Raw genomic sequence first — 24,496 nt, 5'->3', positions numbered from 1 at the left:
CATCTCCTTCGGCACCATAATATATAAATGTTGTCACGTTCCTGACCTGTTTTCTGTTAGTTTTGTATGTGTTAGTTGGTCAGGACGTGAGTTTGGGTGGGCAGTCTATGTTTTCTGTTTCTATGTTGGTTTAAAGGGTGACCTGATATGGCTCTCAATTAGAGGCAGGTGGTTTGCATTTCCTCTGATTGAGAGTCATATTAAGGTAGGTGTTTTCACACTGTTTGTTGTGGGTGGTTGTCTCCTGTGTCTGTGTAAGTGTATGTTACGCCACACGGGACTGTTTTCGGTTTTGTTTGTTTGTTCGTTCGTTTTATGTAGTCAGTTTTCCTGTTATTGCGTTCTTCACGTTATATGTAAGTTCGTGTCCAGGTCTGTTGACTGCGTTTGTTATTTTGTAAATTCTCAAGTGTTTCGTGTTCGTCGTGTTTTCTGTTTTGTTTAATAAATATTATGTCGAACTACAACGCTGCATTTTGGTTAAATCACTACTCCTCCTTTTCGGATGAAGAGGAGGAGGAACGCCGTTACAAATGTCAAATAAAGGCTTTTGACAAACAATTTCCCATGGCTGTTCTAGCGTGAGACACAATATTTGGCAAAGAAGGTCCATCTATCAAATGGATGGAGGAAGTACCGTTGCTGAAACATGGGCCACATTTTAGTCGTGTCTTCAGAAAACTACATTTAATGTGACACACAAAAGACCTGAACCTTAGTGATATATATCCTTTTTAATCACAGAAATATCATAATTTACATACAAATACAAAGAAGTATATCTGAGTGTATAAAAAATATAAAATAATTCAACAATATAAAAACATGTTTAAAACTGTATCTAATGGTTAGCCCTGTGCCCCTGCCTTTTTGGCAGCCATCATTGGTAGTTTTCACGGAAATATTTTGTAACGACTCCTTTTTATCCGCTTTTTTAGAATGAGTTTACATTTCATATTTAGCATATTTGGACTGCTGTTGTGCAGTTGTTGTTAAGTCGGAGGAATGGCATATTTCCTGCTCAGGGATTGGTGGACTGGGCTGTGAGATCAGCATGGTTGGAGTGCGAGAGTGGCCAGTGCTTTGGTGTGGACTGCCTTGTACAAGAGAGCGAAGCTAGAGGGGTTGAGAAGGCCATGTCCCTCCGTGTCCACCTTGCCCATCAACACGTAGTTCGCTCCTGAAAGAATGAATTAATACATGAATGGATGAATGAATGAACCTATTTATCAGTCAATTAGTCCACCCACCACATAGGCCAGACGGTTATATAAGTATCTTGTGCAGTGGATTAAAATAATCTAATGCTCCTCTCAGTTGTGTGAATTGGTGTGTGTGCTTGTGCATGCTCCTTTATAGGTATGTGTGTTTATGTGGCCAGTGTGTATGTGAGACTTTTACGCACCTTTGCGTAGGCCAGGGCACTTCTTGCAGGTGGAGGTGAGTTTGATGGACTTGGCTGGTCCTGATCGGGTGATGGCCAGGCGACCACTCCTATAGGCCTTGATGAGAGACACGTCCACGGTCACACTGCCCCTGGGGCCTGGGACCAAGGATGTCACCTTCCCCATGATCACTGGTAGGGGGAGGGAGGGTGGAATAGAGAGATGCAGGTTGGGGATGAGGGAAAAAGGTGACAGGGAGGGGTGGAAAAAATAATTACCAGGATTATTGGTAATTTAGTTACCAGGAGTTACCAGGATTCTAGTTCTATGGTTTGTACATTCTGACTCAATCATCCCACTCCCTTCTCTGGTAATAAGTGATGTGGGGGATGTCCGTTTGTGTAGGCAGAGATAATATATACATGTCAAATAAAGGCTTATGACAAACATTTTCCCATGGCTGTTCTAGTGTGAGTCGCAATATTGAGTGACAGTCTGAGAATGGCGTCAATACACTGAGTATACAGAACACCTGCCCTTTCCGTGACACAGACTGACCAGGTGAACCCAGGTGAAAGCTATGATCCCTTGTTGATGTCACTTGTTAAATCCACTTCAATCAGTGCGGATAAAGGGAAGGAGACAGGTGAAAGAAGGAGTTTAAAAGCCTTGAGACAATTGAGACATGGATTGTTTATGCGTGCCATTCAGAGGGTGAATGGCAAGACAAAATATTTAAATGCCTTTGAACGGATTATGGTAGTAGGTGCCAGGTGCACCGGTTGAGTGTGTCAAAAACTGCAACGCTGCTGGGTTTTTCATGCTCAACAGTTTCCCATGTGTATCAAGAATGGTACACCAACCAAAGGACATCCAGACAATTTGACACAAATATGGGAAGCATTGGAGTCAACATGGGCAAGCATTCCTGTGGAACGCTTTCAACACTTTGAAAAGTCCATGCCCTGGCGAATTGAGGCTGTTCTGAGAGCAAAAAGGGGTGCAACTCAATATTAGGAAGGTGTTTCTAATGTGTTGTACACTCAGTGTAGTGATTTATTTATAGATACAGTACCAGTCAAAAGTTTGGACACACCTATTCATTCAAGTGTTTTTCTTTATTTTGTACTATTTTCTACATTGTAGAATAATAGTGAAGACATCAAAACTATGAAATAACACATATGGAATTATGTAGTAACCAAAAAAGTGTTAAACAAATCAAAATAAATGTTATATTCTAGATTCTTTAAAGGAGCAACCCTTTGCCTTGATGACAGCTTTGCACACTCTTGGCATTCTCTCAAACAGTATCATGAGGGATGCTTTTCCTACAGTCTTGAAGGAGTTCCCACATATGCTGAGCACTTTTTGGCTGCTTTTCCTTCACTCTGAGGTCCAACTCATCCCAAACCATCTCAATTGGGTTGAGGTCGGGTGATTGTGGAGGCCAGTTCATCTGATGCAGCACTCCATCACTCTCCTTCTTGGTCAAATAGCCCTTACACAGCCTGGAGGTGTGCTTTGGGTCATTGTCCTGTTTAAAAACAAATGATAGTCCCACTAAGCGCAAACCAGATGGGATGGCGTATCACTGCAGAATGCTGTGGTCACCATGCTGGTTAAGTGTGCCTTGAAATCGAAATAAATCACTGACAGTGTCACCAGCAAAGCACCCCTACACCATCACACCTCCTCCATGCTTCACAGTGGGAACCACACATGCAGAGATAATCAGTTTCACCTACTCTGCGTCTCACAAAGACACGGCAATTGGATACTAGAAAATCTCAAATTTGGACTCCTCTGACACAAGGACAAATTTCCACCGGTCTAATGTCCATTGCTCGTGTTTCTTGGCCCAAGCAAGTCTCTTCTTTTTATTGGTATTCTTTAGTAGTGGTTTCTTTGCAGCAATCGACCATGAAGGCCTAATTCATGCAATATCTTCAGAACAGTTGATGTTGAGATGTCTGTTACTTGAACTATGTGAAGCATTTATTTGGGCTGCAATCTGAGGTGCAGTTATCTCTAATGAACTTATCCTTTTCAGCAGAGGTAACTCTGGGTCTTCCTTTCCTGTGGCGGTCCTCATGAGAGCCAGTGTCATCATAGAGATGGATGGTTTTTACGACTGCACTTATCATTTCAAAGTTCTTGAAATTTTCTGCATTGACTGACCTTCATGTCTTAAAGTGATGATAGACTGTCGTTTCTCTTTGCTTATTTGAGCTGTTCTTGCCATAATATGGACTTGGTATTTTACCAAAAAGGGGTATCTTCTCTATGCCACCCCACCTTATCACAGAACAACTGATTGGCTCAAAAGCATTAGGAAGGAAAAATATTCCACAAATGAACTTTTAACAAGGCACACCTGTTATTGAAATGCATTCCAGGTGACTACCTCATGAAGCTGGTTGAGAGAATGCCAAGAGTGTGCAAAGCTGTCATCAAGGCAAAGGGTTTGAGGAACTTTGAGGAATCCAAATGTAAAATATATGTTTTTGGTTACTACATGACTGGTACTGTATATAAATATATATGAGAGAGATTATCATTTTCCCACAGCACATTGTTTTTAGCTATTTATAATAATTGTTCTTAGTGCTGTGGCTTCTTCCTATCTGTCTCCCATGCCAACGAACGAGAGAGAGAGCGAGAGAGCGAGCGAGCGAGAGAGCAAGATAAATCAGTAGGGAAGACTGAGAGGAGAGGAAAATATAAGGAGCAAGAAGAGAGTATGAGTGTCTCACCGAAATCATTAGGGCAGAAGTTGGATTGTAGTGTTCCTGTCCTCTTACAAGCCTGTTTACACAGCGGGTTCATCGGTAGGGCTGCAAAATACACACACGTGCGCGCACACACACACATACACTGTTATTTCAAAACAAAACGTATGAAAAGTAGCAGCAACAATCACAGTGGCCAGCAGTACACTGTCAGTAGCTCATCAGACTGTGTAACACACTCACGTTTCTTGCTCACTGCAAGTTTCTTAGTCACAGTCTTGGTCCAGCTTTGTCCAGACTTAGCTGTAGCTTTAGGCTTAGTCACTGATTTAGGTGTAGGCTTGGCTCCAGGCTTAGAGACGAGTTTCTTTGTTGGTTTCACTGGTTTGGCCATTGGTTTTGGTGTGGGCTTGGATTTCGCTTTGATGCTAGGTTTAGGGGTTGGCTTAGCCTTGGTACCCTGTTTAGGTGTAGGCCTAGCCCCAGCTTTAGGAATAGGCTTAGCAGGTTTAGGTTTAAGTGTGGGTCTGACTTGAGGCTTGGATGTGGGCTTACGTGGTGTAGGTTTCACTGGTATTCTTACACTAGGTCTGGTGACTGGTTTTAGGCTGGGCTTTGCCCGGATGGCTGACTTGGATTTAGGGGTAGGCCGGGCTGGTTTGGCCAGCTTGAAAATAGGTTTCTGGGTTGTGGAGGCGACCCGAGGCCCGTGGATGGTGTCTCCCCCCGCGGAGGGTGTCCGGGACCCTCGGGGCACGCTGGAGTAGTGGGCCATGAAGCCATTAGATGTCACACTGAGGTCTGACACAAACTGGACCAGGAGCTCATTTCCATTAGTCACTATGGTCCTGCAGGAGAGAAGGGAATGGAGGAGAGGAGGGAGAAAGGGAAGAGGAGGAGGGAGGAGATGGAGCAGAAGACGGGAAAGAGAAATGAGGGAGAAGAGAGAGGAGAGGAAGAGGGAAGAGTGAATAGCGAAGGGAAGGAGAGGGGCGAGAGAGTGAAAGGGAAGGGGTAGATTTGGATAAAAAAAAAATATGCTCAGGTAGTGGAAATTTGGCAGCCATCTTAGTTTTCAAAATATAAGTTAACAAGTTAACAACTTTCGATAAACATTTCAATAACATAGTAGGAACATTTTCTGACCCTGGTACCCTGTCACCACAGTACTTCCCAATGCGACGCGAGTCGTCCCTCTCGCCTCCATTGAAGAGTGCCACGTAGTCATAGCGACAGTAACTGTCAGCCTCAATATCCAACTTCTCAAACTTGACCTTGATCACCTAGGAATACATAACAACTCATAATGTCATGTCATTCATAAGATGACAGAAACACAGCACCAAACATACAGTACAGGTTCTCTACCTTAATAGTATTATAAATACCCTGTAACAATTGTTAGTGTTATTACATTAACCATCGTTTTTACATTAACTGTTGCTACATGTTGTTAAGTTACACAAGTTACAAGTTGCTCACACCATTCAAACCAATGAGGGTTCGGAACTTTGAAGCCAATTATCTCAAAATCATATTTTGGGAGATAGAACCTTTAACTTCAAAGGTCACAATATGTTCTAGTTATACAATATACAGAACATTCGGAAAGTATTCAGTATTTCTGCAGCATTGAAGGTCCCAAAGAACGAAAAGGCCATCATTCTTAAATGGAAGAAGTTTGGAACCACCAAGACTCTTCCTAGAGCTGGCCGTCTGGCCAAACTGAGCAATCGGAGGAGAAGGGACTTGGTCAGGGAGGTGACAAAGAACCCAATGGGAGAACCTTCCAGACGGACAAGCATCTCTGCAGCACTCCACCAATCAGGCATTTATGGTAGAGTGGCCAGACGGAAGCCATTCCTCAGTAAAAGGCACACGGCAGCCTGCTTGGACTCTGCCAAAAGGCACCTAAAGGACTCTCAGACCAGGAGAAACAAGATTCTCTGGACTGATGAAATAAAGATTGAACTCTGGCCTGAATGCCAAGCATCACATCTGGAGGACACCTGGCACCATGCCTACAGTGAAGCATGGTGGTGTCAGCATCATGCTGTGGGGATGTTTTTCAACGGCAGGGAGACTAGTCAGGTTCAAGGGAAAGATGATCGGAGCAAAGTACAGAGAGATCATTGATGAAAACCTGCTCCAGAGCGCTCAGGACCTCAGACTTGGGCGAAGGTCAACGCAGGATTGGCTTTGAACAAGTCTTTGAATGTCCTTGAGTGGCCCAGCCAGAGCCCGGACTTGAAACCGATTGAACATCTCTAGAGAGACCTGAAAATAGCTGTGCAGCGACACTTCCCATCCAACCTGACAGACCTTGACAGGATCTGCAGAGAAGAATGGGGGAAACTCCCCAGATACAGGTCTGCCAAGTTGTAGCGTGATACCGAAAAAGATTCGAGGCTGTAATCGCTGCCAGCGGTTCTTTAACAAAGTACTGAGTAATAGGTCAGAATACTTATGTAAATGTGATATTTCATTTTTGCTTTGTCATTATGGGGTATTGTGTGTAGATTGACGAGGGAATGTTTTTTTAAATCAATTTCAGAATAATGCTGCAAAGTAAAAATGTGGTAAAAGTCAAGGGGTCTGAATACTTTCCAAATGCACTGTGTGTGTCACTGTAGTCGCTTCTTGTTATTCATATTTCTTGTACTATAATGTAGAGGGAAGGGAGGTGGTCGGTGCTGACATTTAGAATACAGAGGGGCATTTAGCTGTACGTTCTCTTGCTCTCTCTCTCACTCTCTCCCTCCCTCTCTCTCTCTCTGCCTCTCTCTCTCGGTCAATCTTTCGGCACACATGTACACGCCCCTACTCCTTCAATGAAGCCTTTCATTAACACACAGTCACAACACCACCGTCAGGTGGTGCACACACACACACACACGCAAATCTTAACCCATAACTTGAGGACTTGCATCAAGCTTCCAGAACAGTCTCAGAATGTCAAATAAAGTTATCCAATGAAAGATAAAGATAAAACAGGTGTGTGCTGACGCTGTGTTGTGATATGTGGAGGTGTGCTGATGCTGTGTTGTGATATGTGGAGGTGTGCCGACGCTGTGTTGTGATATGTGGAGGTGTATGCTGATGCTGTGTTGTGATTGGTATAGCCTGACGTTGCTGGGCTTCACAGAGATGTGCCAGGAGCAGCTGATGCCTGCTGGGTAATCTGAGTTGGGCCAGTTGGGGGTCTTGACAGAACCCTGAGCCTTCGTCAGCCTCCCCCCACAAAACTGGTTCTCTGAAGAGAGGGAGAAGCAGAGGTAGTGAGAAAGAGAAAGACCATGCAAGTGAAATTCTAATGAAAGCTAAAAAAAGACACAGTATACAGTTGTGAATGAGGGTTGAGGAGTTGAGAGTGTGAGAGTGAGTGTGCGAGCAGCTGTTTGTGTAAATTGTGCCTGAATACACAGTAGAGCCACAGTAAAAGAGAAAGAGAAAGAAATGGAAAGACAAACACAAAGGAATAAAGGGTAACCTCACCATCCATGTGTGGTTTCCCTCCTTGATAGTGAGCCACAAACCCCCGTCCTCCTGTACTACTATCAGAGACCATCTCCAGCATCATGGTGTTGGAGGTAGAGATGAGAGCCCCGGGCCGGAACGTTCCACAGAACCTCCCCAGCTTCTGCACCGTGTGCGAGTGGCCGTTGTACACATCCAGGTAGTCATAGCGACAGGTGGGGTCGGCCTCCAGGTCAAACATACGGAAGGAGAGCATGACGACATGGCCTTCGGGGACCTGGGTATTATGGGATGTAGATGAGGGGGGTAAAAGGTCAGATGTTAAGCCTTAGAGTGTCAAGTGTTTGGTTATAGCCAATTGGAAATTGGTGTTGGAGGTATTTCTGTGTTTGGCCGGTATTCCTTTGGATATGGTTGAGAGTTGAATATGCTGATTGCAAGTCGCTTTGGCTAAAATTGTCTGCTAAATGACCATACAGTACCATACAGTGTCATGATCCAATCAGGACCATATTAAAGGACACCTTGATGTTACAGTGAGTCACACTCATGATTTGATCACTCATTATCTCACTATTGTCTGACCAGGTCATATAGAGGCATTATAGCTGCGTCATAACTGGATTTATAATATTGAGTGAGCTGTAGTTGTAGTGTCATACAGTGTTGCGATGTACACTGAGTATATAAAACAGTAAGAACACTTGCTATTTCCATGACATAGCCTGACCAGGTGAATCCAGGTGAAAGCTATGATCCCCCTATTGATGTCACCTTAAATCCACTTCAATCAGTGTAGATAAATGGGAGGACACTGGTTAAATAATGATTTCTATGCCTTGAGACAATTGAGACATGGATTGTGTGTGTGCCATTCAGAGAAAATATTTAAGAGCCTTTGAACGGGGTATGGTAGTAGGTGCCAGGCGTGTTGGAGAACAGCAACATTGCTGAGATTTTCACACTCAACAGTTTCCCGTATGTAACGGGGGGGTGGGGGGGTGCAACTCAATATTAGGAAGGTGTTCCTAATGTTTGGTATTCTCAGTGTATGTTCTGTACAGTTGGTTACTCACAGCGATATACCAAGTGCATTTGCGGTTGGGTTTGTAGTGGCTGGGGAAACCCTCACTGCCCACGAAGCCTGAGTCAGTCACCAAGTGACCTCCGCAGTGGAAGATAGGCCTGAGAGAGTTAGAGAGTGCATGAGAGAGAGAGAAAGAGATGGAGAGAGAGATGAACTGTATTGCCTCTTATTGCAATCATTGAGAGATGAGTTCAAATTATTTGAACTAATCATGGCATATTTTATACGTTTAGAAAAGTGTTTTCAGAAGTCACAGGAATTTTTCTACCACTACTAGTGGGGGCAGAACCCCTCTCTACCAACATACCAAAACCACAGGCGCACAGTCCGGCTGTGTTCTCCGATCCTGGGAAGGACCGGTGAACTCTCATAGGTGAACTCTCATGTTTTTATAATAGTAGGCCCAATCTGGGGCGGTAGCACTGATAATGTGTACGTTGTGGCATATTCAAGCATACTAACACGCATACACTCGTGTTCAAGCGATTTCACACCAGAAAATTGTCACCAGGCACAGACTTTACTTTGGAATGGGGACACAGGCAGACACTGGCACTTTGAAAACCTGAAAACAATAAGTACTACACATAGCCTGTTAAATAACATGTTTTAACATGTGTGTGTGCATGTGCACACACACACACACACACACACACACACACACACACACACACACACACACACACACACACACACACACACACACACACACACACACACACACACACACACACACACACACTCACACACACCAAAGCGGTGTCACGCTTTCTACAACTTTACAGCAGCCCTCAGGCTCATTAATTCAGCTTCTGGCTGTATAAAAATCATATAAAAAACATTTAATGGTTATGAACTGTAAGAACATAAAGTTGGAAAAGGTGTCAGGGGGTTGGAATATACTGTGCTGTATATACACACAACACAATATTCCAGTCAACACTTTTTATCACCCATAGCTAAACTCATAGTTCACCGGCGTCCTGTCGTAGAATGTTTGGTTTGTAGATGTCAACAACATTTAAACTATCTACTAACCCTAACCTTAACCCTTATCCTAACCCTAAACTAAACCTTTACCCTAACGCTAAATCAGGGATGGGCAACTGGCCCCCTTTTGTAGGCCTGCGGACCAATGTGGTTGTTCATCAGCAGCATCAGGGCTCCCGAGTGGCGCAGCGGCTAAGGCACTGCATTTCAGTGCCATAGGCGTCACTACAGACACCCTGGTTTGAATCCAGGCTGTATCACAACCGGCTATGATTGGGAGTCCCATAGGGCTGCGCACAATTGGCCCAGCGTCATCTGGTGTAGGCCGTCATTGTAATTAAGAATTTGCTCTTATATTCATATTTTAGATTAGTAAATTAGTCTAGCGGCCAGCTATCTAAACTTGCAGTAAGCATGGTCGAATTACTGACCGAGGTGGGGCCCATTGACCATCAGTTATCCATATTTGGTGTATGGATGTGGGTACGCAGACACACGAGCCACTGCGGCCCCTCATGATGAGTTCCGTTTTTTGTGGCCTCCACCCTTTGCAGGCAGTTGCTGATCAACACATTTGTTGATAGTATAACTATCTGTAGATTATCTATATGGGACTATCCAAATAAAGTGTACCAAATGTTTCTCTTCCTGACCTGCTTCCTTCACCAACCATGTTCCACAGTTCCACAGGCCCCGAAAGGGTTGCTTGTGTTCAAAGTGGTACTGAAAATCACACGCCATGGTCCACAGTCCTAAACATCTCAAGTGGTTTGGTCCCACCCTTCTAACCTGCCAAGCAAAATACAACAGTTCACAAGTATCTGCTTGTCAAACACGCACTAACGGTCCACTGTACAGTCGTGGCCAAAAGTTTTGAGAATGACACACATATTAATTTCCACAAAGTTTGCTGCTTCAGTGTCTTTAGATATTTTTGTCAGATGTTACTATGAAATACTGAAGTATAATTACAAGCATTTCATACGTGTCAAAGGCTTTTATTGACAATTACATGAAGTTGATGCAAAGAGTCAATATTTGCAGTGTTGACCCTTCTTTTTCAAGACCTCTGCAATCTGCCCTGGCATGCTGTCAAATAATTTCTGGGCCAAATCCTGACTGATGGCAGCCCATTGTTGCATAATCAATGCTTGGAGTTTGTCAGAATTTGTGGGTTTTTGTTTGTCCACCTGCCTCTTGAGGATTGACCACAAGTTCTCAATGGGATTAAGGTTTGGGGAGTTTCCTGGCCATGGACCCAAAATATCGATGTTTTGTTCCCCGAGCCACTTAGTTATCAATTTTGCCTTATGGCAAGGTGCTCTATCATGCTGGAAAAGGCATTGTTTGTCACCAAACTGTTCCTGGATGGTTGGGAGAAGTTGCTCTCGGAGGATGTGTTGGTACCATTCTTTATTCAAGGCTGTGTTCTTAGGCAAAATTGTGAGTGAGCCCACTCCCTTGGCTGAGAAGCAACCCCACACATCAATGGTCTCAGGATGCTTTACTGTTGGCATGACACAGGACTGATGGTAGCGCTCACCTTGTCTTCTCCGGACAAGCTTTTTTCCGGATACCCCAAACAATTGGAAAAGGGATTCATCAGAGAAAATGACTTTACGCCAGTCCTCAGCAGTCCAATTCCTGTACCTTTTGCAGAATATCAGTCTGTCCCTGATGTTTCTCCTGGAGAGAAGTGGCTTCTTTGTTGCCCTTCTTGACACCAGGCCATACTCCAAAAGTCTTCGTCTCACTGTGCGTGCAGATGCACTCACACCTGCCTGCTGCCATTCCTGAGCAAGCTCTGTACTGGTGGTGCCCCGATCCCGCAGCTGAATCAACTTTAGGAGACGGTCCTGGCGCTTGCTGGACTTTCTTGGCCGCCCTGATGCCTTCTTCACAACAATTGAACCGCTCTCCTTGATGTTCTTGATGATCTGATAAATGGTTGATTTAGGTGCAATCTTACTGGCAGCAATATCCTTGCCTGAGAAGCCCTTTTTGTGCAATGCAATGATGACGGCACGTGTTTCCTTGCAGGTAACCGTGTTTGACAGAGGAAGAACAATGATTCCAAGCACCACCCTCCTTTTGAAGCTTCCAGTCTGTTATTCAAACTCAATCAGCATGACAGAGTGATCTCCAGCCTTGTCCTCGTCAACACTCACACCTGTGTTAACGAGAGAATCACTGACATGATGTCAGCTGATCCTTTTGTGGCAGAGCTGAAATGCAGTGGAAATGTTTTTTGGGGGATTCAGTTCATTTGCATGGCAAAGAGGGACTTTGCAATGATTTGCAATTCATCTGATCACTCTTCATAACATTCTGTCACGTCTGCTCCCGCTCTTCCCCTCCCCCTGGCGCTTGAGGGCGCCAGAATGCCTTGCATCACTCACTCCTGCCATCCATCACGTACACCTGCCTTTCCTCGTCACGCGCATCAGCGTTATTGGACTCACCTGGACTCTCTTATCACCTGTTCATTTCCTCCCCTATATGTGTCAGTTCCCCAGCTCTGTTCCCCGCTTCTGCATTGATTGTTTTTCTGTTTGCTAAGCTGTTTATGTCTCGTTCCATGTCCGTTATTTATTAAATGTTACTCCCCGTACCTGCTTCGTCTCTCCAGCGTCATCCTTGTGATAGAACGTGACAGAATGCAGAAGCCATCACACGAAGCATCGGGGAGTACTGGCATTCTGGTTGGTATAGTGGCATCGGCTCTGGGTCACCACCGATGGAACCGGGGGTGCCTAGCCTGCTCGTCGGGCTTCCACGCCCTAGCAGACTCGAGAGGTTTCCTTGCCCCGGTTGGCTCGGATGGCGCCCATCCCACGTCGGGTCTCCGCTGGATCGTCAGTTCTTGTCTGCCCAGCCTGTCCAGGAGTTTTTTGTTTGTTTGTTTTTTGTTTTGTCGGTGACGTCGGGGGTGGATTCTGCCGCCGATGGAACCGGGGGTGCCTAAGCCAGCCCGTCGAGCTTTCATGCCCTGGCTGGCTCGAGAGGTTTCATTGCCTCGGTTGGCTCGGTGGCTTCCCATCCCACGTCACAATCCACCGGATCATCGGGTTTCCTCAGCGGGATCGACAGGCGTCTGGACTCAGCCGGATCGTCAGGCTCCCATGCCTCAGCCGGCTCGCCAGGCTCTCACGCTCCAGCCGGTTCGTCGGGCTTCCACGCCTCAACCGGCTTGCCCAGCGCCCATGTCTCGGCCGGTTTGCCCAGGTGGGACGCCGGGTGGTGCCCCTAGTGGGGGGGTACTGTCACGTCTGCTCCCGCTCTTCCCCTCCCCCTGGCGCTTGAGGGCGCCAGAATGCCTTGCATCACTCACTCCTGCCATCCATCACGTACACCTGCCTTTCCTCGTCACGCGCATCAGCATTATTGGACTCACCTGGACTCTCTTATCACCTGTTCATTTCCTCCCCTATATGTGTCAGTTCCCCAGCTCTGTTCCCCGCTTCTGCATTGATTGTTTTTCTGTTTGCTAAGCTGTTTATGTCTCGTTCCATGTCCGTTATTTATTAAATGTTACTCCCCGTACCTGCTTCGTCTCTCCAGCGTCATCCTTGTGATAGAACGTGACACATTCTGGAGTATATGCAAATTGCCATCATACAAACTGAGGCAGCAAACTTTGTGAAAATTAATATTTGTGTCATTCTCAAAACTTTTGGCCATGACTGTACTGTATCTTATGTTGTGGTAATATAGACTGAAGTGGGTAGCTGAAAACTGGCCCTCCTAAATAGCCATCACTTTGAGGAGAGTCAAAGTTCTGATATTAAAGATCCAAATCCCATCTGGTCTGTTGAGGCTGCATCTGAAAGGGCTCCGGTCAAATGTAATGCCCTACATAGGGAATGGTGTGCCATTTTGACTGCAGCCTTAGTGTCGTCCTGACATAGAGCAGAGCCATCTGGTGCTCCACCTCACTTTATGAGACTCCTTCAGTGCTCAGTCCTCACCAGCCTAACCCCTAACCACCTGCCTGCTATTTCTAAGGAAAGGAGTTGTAGGAAAAACAGAAAAAGACAGGAAAACAGAAAGAGTAATGCACAAACGTACAGAAAAAAGGCAAAACATTTACACATGCACATGTTTTCATATGCTCACACACTGGGTACACATACACACTAAACACACAAACACAGACACACAAAGACACTAACAAACACATTATTTAAACACATACAGGCACGTGAGCACACACACCTTTTCTGACTCACCTGGTGAAGTTGGTCGTCTGGCTTTGAGCCTGGGTCCATCCCAGTGTCAGCGACAGGAGGACACACACACTCCACACACACACCCTGCTCTGCATCCTGCTCTGATGTCCACTACGACCAAGAGAGGGAACGGACCATGGAGAGGGAGAGTAGAGGAAGAGAGGAAGGAGGGAGGAACCAGAGACGTGGAGAAATAGAGGGTTGAGAGAGGAGAGATGGAGAAAGGGGAGCGAGAGGGGAGAGAGGGATTCTGGAGGAAGGGGTATGAGGACAGGAAGAAGGAGAAAGAGAGAAGGAGAGTGTCCCAGATGGGATGCCATGTTTGATTTGGAGGTGTGGCTGTGGTGTGTGCCATGTGACAAGTAAACAAATACCATACATCAGCCAAAACGACATCCAATTAGCTGCACTCCTGTTTGAATAAGGAGCCCTGTGTATGTATTTTGTATTGTGTTTGCTCCGTGTTTTTGGAAAACTGGTACAGTAATGGAATATATGTCAATGTGTGTGTGTGTGTGTGTGTGTGTGTGTGTGTGTGTGTGTGTGTGTGTGTGTGTGTGTGTGTGTGTGTGTGTGTGTGTGTGTGTGTGTGTGTGTGTACATAGCATATAATGAATGGCTGCTTCACTACACTGTTGGCTACAAGCACAGCACACTATCCTGAAAAGCAAACTCAAACCACGCACAACATTTCCTTCTACAGAGTGAGAGTCAATGTCATTGAGGATTATTATGGGATATGCTGGTAGAAAACCTGTTTCCTTGGGCACTCTGGTCAAAAAGAGAGGGCACAGAATTGTTCATGTTCATGTAGCTAGTCCACAGGGTTAAAACTGGATTCAGTAAAAAAAAATGGATCTGTTGATATGAAAATAGATTGGCTTGAAATACATTTGAATTTCATGAAACTGCATGTTCCTAAATATATATAGTATGCCTATCATGTGCACCCTTTGTGTAGGAACTTGACTATGAACAGGCTTTGGAATAGAAAGCCCTGTTATTAGAACCCATTGTGAGAAACACTGCTTTGTGATCATCTTCCTCTTCATCATCATCATCATCATTTGACTCTATGTAAACTGGAAACCACATATCCTGAGGCTGCATTCATTGTAGCTGGGGATTTTAACAAGGCCAATCTGAAAACAAGACTCCCTACATTCTATTGTGCAACCAGGGCTGGTAAAACCCTGGATCATTGTTATTCTAACTTCCGCAACGCATATAAGGCCCTCCCCCGCCCTCCTTTCGGAAAAGCTGACCACGACTCCATTTTGTTGCTTCCAGCCTATAGACAGAAACTAAAACAGGAAGCTCCCGCGCTCAGGTCTGTTCAACGCTGGTCCGACCAATCTGATTCCACGCTTCAAGATTGCTTCGATCACGTGGACTGGGATATGTTCCGCATAGCGTCAAACAACAACATTGATGAATACGCTGATTCAGTGAGCGAGTTTATTAGCAAGTGCATCGGCGATGTCGTACCCACAGCAACTATTAAAACATTCCCAAACCAGAAACCGTGGATTGATGGCAGCATTCGTGTGAAACTGAAAGCGCTAACCACTGCTTTTAATCAGGGTAAGTTGACCGGAAACATGACCGAATACAAACAATGTAGCTATTCCCTCCGCAAGGCAATCAAACAAGCTAAGCGTCAGTATAGAGACAAAGTAGAGCCACAATTCAATGGCTCAGACACAAGAGGTATGTGGCAGGGTCTACAGTCAATCACGGATTACAAAAAGAAAACCAGCCCCGTCGTGGACCAGGATGTCTTGCTCCCAGACAGACTAAACAACTTCTTTGCCCGCTTTGAGAACAATACAGTGCCACTGACACGGCACGCTACCAAAACCTGCGGACTCTCCTTCACTGCAGCCGACGTGAGTAAAACATTTAAATGTGTTAACCCTCGCAAGGCTGCAGGCCCAGACGGCATCCCCAGCCGCGTCCTCAGAGCATGCGCAGACCAGCTGGCTGGTGTGTTTACAGACATATTCAACCAATCCTTATCCCAGTCTGCTGTCCCCACATGCTTCAAGAGGGCCACCATTGTTCCTGTTCCCAAGAAAGCTAAGGTAACTGAGCTAAACGACTACCGCCCCGTAGCACTCAATTCCGTCATCATGAAGTGCTTTGAGAGACTAGTCAAGGACCATATCACCTCCACCCTACCTGACACCCTAGACCCACTCCAATTTGCTTACCGCCCCAATAGGTCCACAGACGACGCAATCGCAACCACACTGCATACTGCCCTAACCCATCTGGACAAGAGGAATACCTATGTGAGAATGCTGTTCATCGACTACAGCTCAGCATTTAACACCATAGTACCCTCCAAACTCGTCATCAAGTTCGAGACCCTGGGTCTCGACCCCGCCCTGTGCAACTGGGTACTGGACTTCCTGACGGGCCGCCCCCAGGTGGTGAGGGTAGGTAACAACATCTCCACTCCGCTGATCCTCAACACTGAGGCTCCACAAGGGTGCGTTCTGAGCCCTCTCCTGTACTCCCTGTTCACCCACGACTGCGTGGCCATGCACGCCTCCAACTCAATCATCAAGTTTGCAGACGACACTACAGTGGTAGGCTTGATTACCAACAATGACGAGACGGCCTACAGGGAGGAGATGAGGGCCCTCGGAGTGTGGTGTCAGGAAAATAACCTCACACTCAACGTCAACAAAACAAAGGTGATGATCGTGGACTTCAGGAAACAGCAGAGGGAGCACCCCCCTATCCACATCGACGGGACAGTAGTGGAGAGGGTAGTACGTTTTAAGTTCCTCGGCGTACACATCACGGACAAACTGAATTGGTCCACCCACACAGACAGCGTGGTGAAGAAGGCGCAGCAGCGCCTCTTCAACCTCAGGAGGCTGAAGAAATTCGGCTTGTCACCAAAAGCACTCACAAACTTTTACAGATGCACAATCGAGAGCATCCTGTCGGGCCGTATCACCACCTGGTACGGCAACTGCTCCGCCCACAACCGTAAGGCTCTCCAGAGGGTAGTGAGATCTGCACAACGCATCACCGGGGGCAAACTACCTGCCCTCCAGGACACCTACACCACCCGATGTCACAGGAAGGCCATAAAGATCATCAAGGACAAAAAACACCCGAGCCACTGCCTGTTCACCCCGCTATCATCCAGAAGGCGAGGTCAGTACAGGTGCATCAAAGCAGGGACCGAGAGACTGAAAAACATCTTCCATCTCAAGGCCTGTTAAACAGCCACCACTAACATTGAGTGGCTGCTGCCAACATACTGACTCAACTCCAACCACTTTAACAATGTAAAGATTGATGGAAAAATGTATCACTAGCCACTTTAAACAATGTCACTTCATATAATGTTTACATACCGTACATTACTCATCTCTTATGTATATACTGTTCTCGATACCATCTACTGCATCTGCCAATGCCGTTCTGTACCATCACTCATTCATATATATATTTTTATGTACATATTCTTCATTCCTTTACACTTGTGTGTATAAGGTAGTTGTTGTGAAATTGTTAGGTTAGATTACTTGTTGGTTATTACTGCATTGTCGGAACTAGAAGCACAAGCATTTCGCTACACTCGCATTAACATCTGCTAACCATGTGTATGTGACAATTTTTTTTGTTGTTGATTCGATCTGATTTGATTTTCATCATTGTGTTTGTACAGTATAAATGTGTTACAACAATGTGTTTTGTTGGTCTGTATCTGGGTGTGTAAGTTAATATCAACACGTATGTGTGTGTGTGTGTGTGTGTGTCTGTGTGTGTGTGTGTGTGTGTGTGTGTGTGTGTGTGTGTGTGTGTGTGTGTGTGTGTGTGTGTGTGTGTGTGTGTGTGTGTGTGTGTGTGTGTGTGTGTGTGTGTGTGAGTGCACTTGTCAATGAGAGCAGAACCACACGGGCATGCTTGCCTTGGTATTTTTTAAGATGTGGTGGCCAGTCTGGGCAGAAACCACAGTGAATGTAGAATATGAGAAGGCTGTGGTCTAGTATAATAACAGCTGCCCTGGCCTAATCCTCTAATTCTGTCTCTGGAAAGGCTCTTCCGCCAGCTCAACTCCTCACTCCATCGTCCGGCCAAATCAGCATGTAGAAATATATGCTCACAGATATCAATGTCTGTTCACATTAATCATATAAATATTGGAATTAGTCTTTATTATTTCTCTGTCTCAAACACAAACTGGTTTCATGCATGTTAACATCAGAAGCCTCCGCCCTAAGTTTGTTTTACTCACTGCTTTAGCACACTCCGTCAACCCTGATGTCCTTGCCGTGTCTGAATCCTGTCTTAGGAAGGCCACCAAAAATTCTGAGATTTCCATACCCAACTACAACATTTTCCGTCAAGATAGAACTGCCAAAGGGGGAGGGGTTGAGTTCTGTCATACTTTCCAGGTCTATACCCAAACAGTTCGAACTTCTAATTTTAAAAATGAATCTCTCCAGAAATAAGTCTCTCACTGTTGCCGCCTGCTATCGACCCCCCTCCGCTCCCAGCTGTGCCCTGGACACCATATGTGAATTGATCGCCCCCCATCTAGCTTCAGAGTTCGTTCTGTTAGGTGACCTAAACTGGGATATGCTTAACACCCCGGCAGTCCTACAATCTAAGCTAGATGCCCTCAATCTCACACAAATCATCAAGGAACCCACCAGGTACAACCCTAAATCCGTAAACATGGGTCATAGACATTATCCTGACCAACTTGCCCTCCAAATACATCTCCGCTGTTTTCAATCAGGATCTCAGCGATCACTGCCTTATTGCCTGTATCCGCTATGGGTCCGTGGTCAAACGCGGTCCGTGGTCAGACCACCCCTCATCACTGTCAAACGCTCCCTAAAACACTTCAGCGAGCAGGCCTTTCTAATATGCTGGAAGGATATTGACCTCATCCCGTCAGTCGAGGATGCTTGGTCGTTCGTTAGAAGTAATTTCCTCACCATCTTAGATAAGCATGCCCCTTTCAAAAAATGCAGAACTAAGAACAGATATAGCCCTTGGTTCACTCCAGACCTGACTGCCCTTGACCAGCACAAAAAACATCCTGTGGCGGACTGCAATAGCATCGAATAGTCCCCGCGATATGCAACTGTTCAGGGAAGTCAGTCAGGAAAGCAAAGGCTAGCTTATTCAAGCAGAATCCAAAACCTGGACTCGTACAAATCAGCTGAGTTAGACAATCTGGACCCTCTCTTTCTAAAACTATCTGCCGCCATTCTTGCAACCCCTATTACCATTCTGTTCAACCTCTCTTTCGTATCGTCCGAGATCCCCAAAGATTGGAAAGCTGCCTAGGTCATCCCCCTCTTCAAAGGGGGTGACACCCGAGACCCAAACTGTTACAGACCTATATCCATCCTGCCCTGCCTATCTAAAGTCTTCGAAAGCCAAGTTAATAAACAGATCACTGACCATTTCGAATCCCACCGTACCTTCTCCGCTGTGCAATCCGGTTTCCGAGCCGGTCACGGGTGCACCTCAGCCCCGCTCAAGGTACTAAATGATATCATAACCGCCATCGATAAAAGACAGTACTGTGCAGCCGTCTTCATCGACCTGGCCAAGGCTTTCGACTGTCAATCACCGTATTCTTATCGGCAGACTCAATAGCCTTGGTTTCTCTAATGACTGCCTCGCCTGGTTCACCAACTACTTTGCAGACAGAGTTCAGTGTGTCAAATCGGAGGGCATGTTGTCCGGTCCTCTGGCAGTCTCTATGGGGGTGCCACAGGGATCAATTCTCGGGCTGACTCTTTTCTTTGTATATATCAATGATGTCGCTCTTGCTGCGGGCGATTCCCTGATCCACGTCTACGCAGACGACACCATTCTGTATACGTCTGGCCCTTCTTTGGACACTGTGCTAACTAACCTCCAAACGAGCTTCAATGCCATACAACACTCCTTCCGTGGCCTCCAACTGCTCTTAAACGCTAGTAAAACCAAATGCATGCTTTTCAACCGTTCGCTGCCCGCACCTGCCCGCCCGACTAGCATCACCACCCAAGACAGTTCCGACCTAGAATATGTGGACAACTATAAATACCTAGGTGTCTGGCTAGACTGTAAACTCTCTTTCCAGACTCATATTAAACATCTCCAAACCAAAATCAAATCTAGAATCGGCTTTCTATTTCGCAACCAAGGCCTCCTTCACTCACGCCGCAAAACTTACCCTAGTACGCCGCAAAACTTACCCTACTATCCTACCGATCCTCGACTTCGGCGATGTCATCTACAAAATAGCTTCCAATACTCTACTCAGCAAACTGGATGGAGTCTATCACAGTGCCATCTGTTTTGTTACCAAATCACCTTATACCACCCACCACTGCGACCTGTATGCTCTAGTCAGCTGGCCCTCGCTACATATTCGTCGCCAGCCCCACTGGCTACAGGTCATCTATAAGTCTATGCTAGGTAAAGCTCCGTCTTATCTCAGTTCACTGGTCACGATAACAACACCCACCCGTAGCACACGTTCCAGCAGGTATATCTCACTGATCATCCCTAAAGCCAACACCTCATTTGGCCGCCTTTCCTTCCAGTTCTCTGCTGCCAGTGACAGGAACGATTTGCAAAAATCGCTGAAGTTGGAGACTTTTATTTCCCTCAACAACTTTAAACATCAGCTATCTGAGCAGCTAACCAATCGCTGCAGCTGTACATAGTCCATCTGTAAATAGCCCACCCAATCTACCTACCTCATCCCTATACTGTTTTTATTACCTTTCTGCTCTTTTGCACACCAGTATCTCTACTTGCACATCATCATCTGCTCATGTATCACTCCAGTGTTAATCTGCTAAATTGTAATTATTCGCTCCTTTGGCCTATTTATTGCCTACTTCCTCATGCCTTTTGCACACACTGTATATAGACTTTCTTCTTTTTTCCTACTGTCATTGACTTGTTTATTGTGTTATTGGTTTGTTTATTGTTTATTCCATGTGTAACACTGTGTTGTTGTCTGTGTCACACTGCTTTGCTTTATCTTGGCCAGGTCGCAGTTGTAAATGAGAACTTGTTCTCAACTAGCCTACCTGGTTAAATAAAGGTGAAATAAAAAAAAATAATAATATAAAAAACTAACAACCATAAATTGATGACATGCTTGAGCATGACAATGTATTGAATACAATAAAGTGACATTTAAATTCACAATGCATTTAATTAATTTTTCATTTTGGGCACATTTGAAACAAGACATTTTTTTTAAACAAACAAATCAAATCAAATCGAATTTATTTATATAGCCCTTCGTACATTAGCTGATATCTCAAAGTGCTGTACAGAAACCCAGCCTAAAACCCCAAACAGCAAGCAATGCAGGTGAAGAAGCACGGTGGCTAGGAAAAACTCCCTAGAAAGGCCAAAACCTAGGAAGAAACCTAGAGAGGAACCAGGCTATGAGGGGTGGCCAAGCCTCTTCTGGCTGTGCCGGGTGGAGATTTTAACAGAACATGGCCAAGATGTTCAAATGTTCATAAATGACCAGCATGGTCAAATAATAATAATCACAGTAGTTGTCGAGGTTGCAGCAAGTCAGCACCTCAGGAGTAAATGTCAGTTGGTTTTCATAGCCGATCATTAAGAGTATCTCTACCGCTCCTGCGGTCCCTAGAGAGTTGAAAACAGCAGGTCTGGGACAGGTAGCACGTCCGGTGAACAGGTCAGGGTTCCATAGCCACAGGCAGAACAGTTGAAACTGGAGCAGCAGCACGGCCAGGTGGACTGGGGACAGCAAGGAGTCATCATGCCAGGCAGTCCTGAGGCATGGTCCTAGGGCTCAGGTCCTCCGAGAGAGAGAAAGAAAGAGAGAATTAGAGAGAGCATACTTAAATTCACACAGGACACCGGATAAGACAGGAGAAGTACTCCAGATATAACAAACTGACCCTAGCCCCCCACACATAAACTACTGCAGCATAAATACTGGAAGCTGAGACAGGAAGGGTCAGGAGTAGAGGTCGACCGATTATGATTTTTCAATGCCGATACCGATACCAATTATTGGAGGACAAAAAAAGCCGATACCGATTAATGTAAAAAAAATTTTTTTTTAATATATATATATATATATCATACACACACACTCATTTTTGTAATAATGACAATTGCAACAATACTGAATGAACAATGAACACTTTTATTTTAACTTAATATAATACATAAATACACACACACGCACACAGCTCTGAAGTGACAATGATACTGAAGAGTCTGCTTAGGAGACAAATACTCTCAACTGTTTGAATAAAAATAGAGTTTAAGTTACCTGTGATGAATGTTGAAAACAAAAACCTTAATTTCTATATGCAGGAAATCCTATTTTAATAATGGGCATGGTAAGAATTGACAACCAAAGTGCGAGTCATAATTCCCATGACACCTAGCAAAATCTGAAAAGCGGTTCCTTCATTTATTGCATAGGATATTTTTAGATTCACTTAAAATAAGGTCTGTGTTTCGTGTAGGCTTACATCACCGTGCCAATTTTATAACTGTGTAGATATCCATAGGACAAGGTAACTCTGATCAATATTGGCTAAATATAAGCGAAGATTAAAAAAATTGTAGAGTGGATTTATGAAAATATGTTGACAAACGTTACCTTATCCTAGTGAGATTTACACGGGTATCAAAACGTCGAGGCGGTTTAAGCCTGCACGAAACACAGACCTTATTTGAAGTAGATCAAGACATTCTCTATGGAAGACATGAACGGTAAAATAACGAAGGAACCCCTTTCAAATTCAGCCGCAAGTTATTACAGGAATTATAACGCGTTGACTATTTCTCTCTAAACCATATACCTTTGACTAATCCGGAAACTATCACCTCGAAAACAAAACGTTTATTCCGTTCCGTATTTTATCTAACGGGTGGCATCCATGAGTCTAAATATTCCTGTTACATTGCACAACCTTCAATGTTGTCATAATTACGTAAAATTCTGGCAAATTAGTTCGCAAAGAGCCAGGCGGCCCAAACTGTTGCATATACCCTGACTCTGCATGCAATGAATGCAAGAGAAATGACACAATTTCAACTGGTTAATATTGCCTGCTAACCTGGATTTCTATTAGCTAAATATGCAGGTTTAAAAATATATACTTGTGTATTGATTTTAAGAAAGGCATTGATGTTTATGGTTAAGTACACATCGGAGCAATGACAGTCATTGATTGATTGTTTTTTATAAGATAAGTTTAATGCTAGCTAGCAACTTACCTTAGCTTACTGCATTCGCCAACAGGCAGGCTCCTCGTGGAGTGCAATGTAATCAGGTGTTAGAGCATTGGACTAGTTAACTGTAAGGTTGCAAGATTGGATCCCCCAAGCTGACAAGTTTAAAAATCTGTTCCTAGGCCGTCATTGAAAATAAGAATGTGTTCTTAACTGACTTGCCTAGTTAACCTGTTTGGGCTGCAGGGGCAGTATTGAGTAGCCGGATAAAAGGTGCCCATTTCAAACAGCCTCGTACTCAATTCTTGCTCGTACAATATGCATATTATTATTACTATTGGATAGAAAACACTCTCTAGTTTCTAAAACCGTTTGAATTATATCTGTGAGTAAAACAGAACTCATTTTGCAGCAAACTTCCTGACAGGAAGTGGAAAATCTGAAATCGATGCTCTGTTCTAGGCCCTGCCTATAAAGGTCCTTGATATTTATTAGAATACATGTACTTCATACGTCTTCCACTAGATGTCGACAGGCAGTGAGAGAAGAAATGAAGTGTATAACTTGATCTGGGATCGAATAAAAGCTCTTTGCATGACGTGTCACCAGTTTCCTGTTTTCTGGAGAGCGCGTGAAGGGACCTGGATTTGCCTTGTGATAAGCTGTCGTTATAGACGACTAATATCTCCGGCTTTGATTTTATTTGATACATGTGACAATATCATCGTAAAGTATGTTTTTTCAATATAGTTTTATTAGATTATTGAATTTTTTTTGGGACGTTAGGCGTGTTGCTTTGTCTGCGTATGTTCAGGAAGGAGAGCTTCGCGCCACTTTGCTAGCTTTCCGTGCTAATTGACTGGAGAAGAGGACATTCTAAATCCAAACAACGATTGTTCTGGACAAAGGACCCCTTGTAGGACCCATTTTATGATGTTATTTCATATATCTGTCGTACATGTGAACTAGTAGTTTGCGGCCAGGTTTTGGGCATGCTCTCGCCATAACGTAAACTGCATATCGTAATGAAGTTATTTTTAGAATTCTAACACGGCGATTGCATTAAGAACTAGTGTATCTATCATTTCCTATACAACATGTATTTTTTAGTTATGTTTATGAATAGCTATTTGGTCAGAATATGTGTGTCAGAAAAAGTGTCCGAAAAATATCCGGACGTTGTGGGAAAAAGATGCTACGTTAGCACAATGTATAACCACTGATTTCAGCTCTAAATATGCACATTTTCGAACAAAACATAAGTGTATGTATAACCTGATGTTATAGGACTGTCATCTGATGAAGCTTATCAAGGTTAGTCAAAAATTATATATCTTTTGCTGGTTTGTTACGATCGCTAACTTTTGCTGCTGGGGA

General features: G+C 44.7%; 1 protein-coding gene across 1 annotated transcript; it reads right to left on the bottom strand.

Moving 5' to 3' along the window:
- Positions 1-1,049: 1,049 nt before the first annotated feature.
- LOC120030651 (procollagen C-endopeptidase enhancer 1-like) lies at positions 1,050-13,995 on the bottom strand. Its single transcript, XM_038976090.1, has 9 exons — positions 13,901-13,995; positions 8,671-8,779; positions 7,613-7,871; positions 7,246-7,370; positions 5,264-5,400; positions 4,577-4,965; positions 4,142-4,222; positions 1,406-1,576; positions 1,050-1,180 (listed from the first exon to the last, which is right to left on the bottom strand). The coding sequence occupies exons 1-9, from the start codon at positions 13,993-13,995 to the stop codon at positions 1,050-1,052; spliced, it is 1,497 nt and encodes a 498-aa protein (XP_038832018.1).
- Positions 13,996-24,496: the final 10,501 nt, after the last annotated feature.

This window comes from Salvelinus namaycush, chromosome 36 (assembly GCF_016432855.1).
Source record: "Salvelinus namaycush isolate Seneca chromosome 36, SaNama_1.0, whole genome shotgun sequence".
Taxonomy (NCBI): Eukaryota; Metazoa; Chordata; class Actinopteri; order Salmoniformes; family Salmonidae; genus Salvelinus; species Salvelinus namaycush.
This window is presented reverse-complemented; position numbering and strand designations above follow the sequence as displayed.

Excerpts from the sequence above, each read along its gene's own strand:
- LOC120030651 (XM_038976090.1), bottom strand. The coding sequence starts at position 13,995 with ATGCAGAGCAGGGTGTGTGTGTGGAGTGTGTGTGTCCTCCTGTCGCTG. Across the intron at positions 5,401-7,245 it reads TCTCTGTGAAGCCCAGCAAC|GTGATCAAGGTCAAGTTTGA; the intron begins GTCAGGCTATAC and ends ATGTATTCCTAG. Across the intron at positions 1,577-4,141 it reads CTTCTGCCCTAATGATTTCG|TGATCATGGGGAAGGTGACA; the intron begins GTGAGACACTCA and ends TCCCCCTACCAG.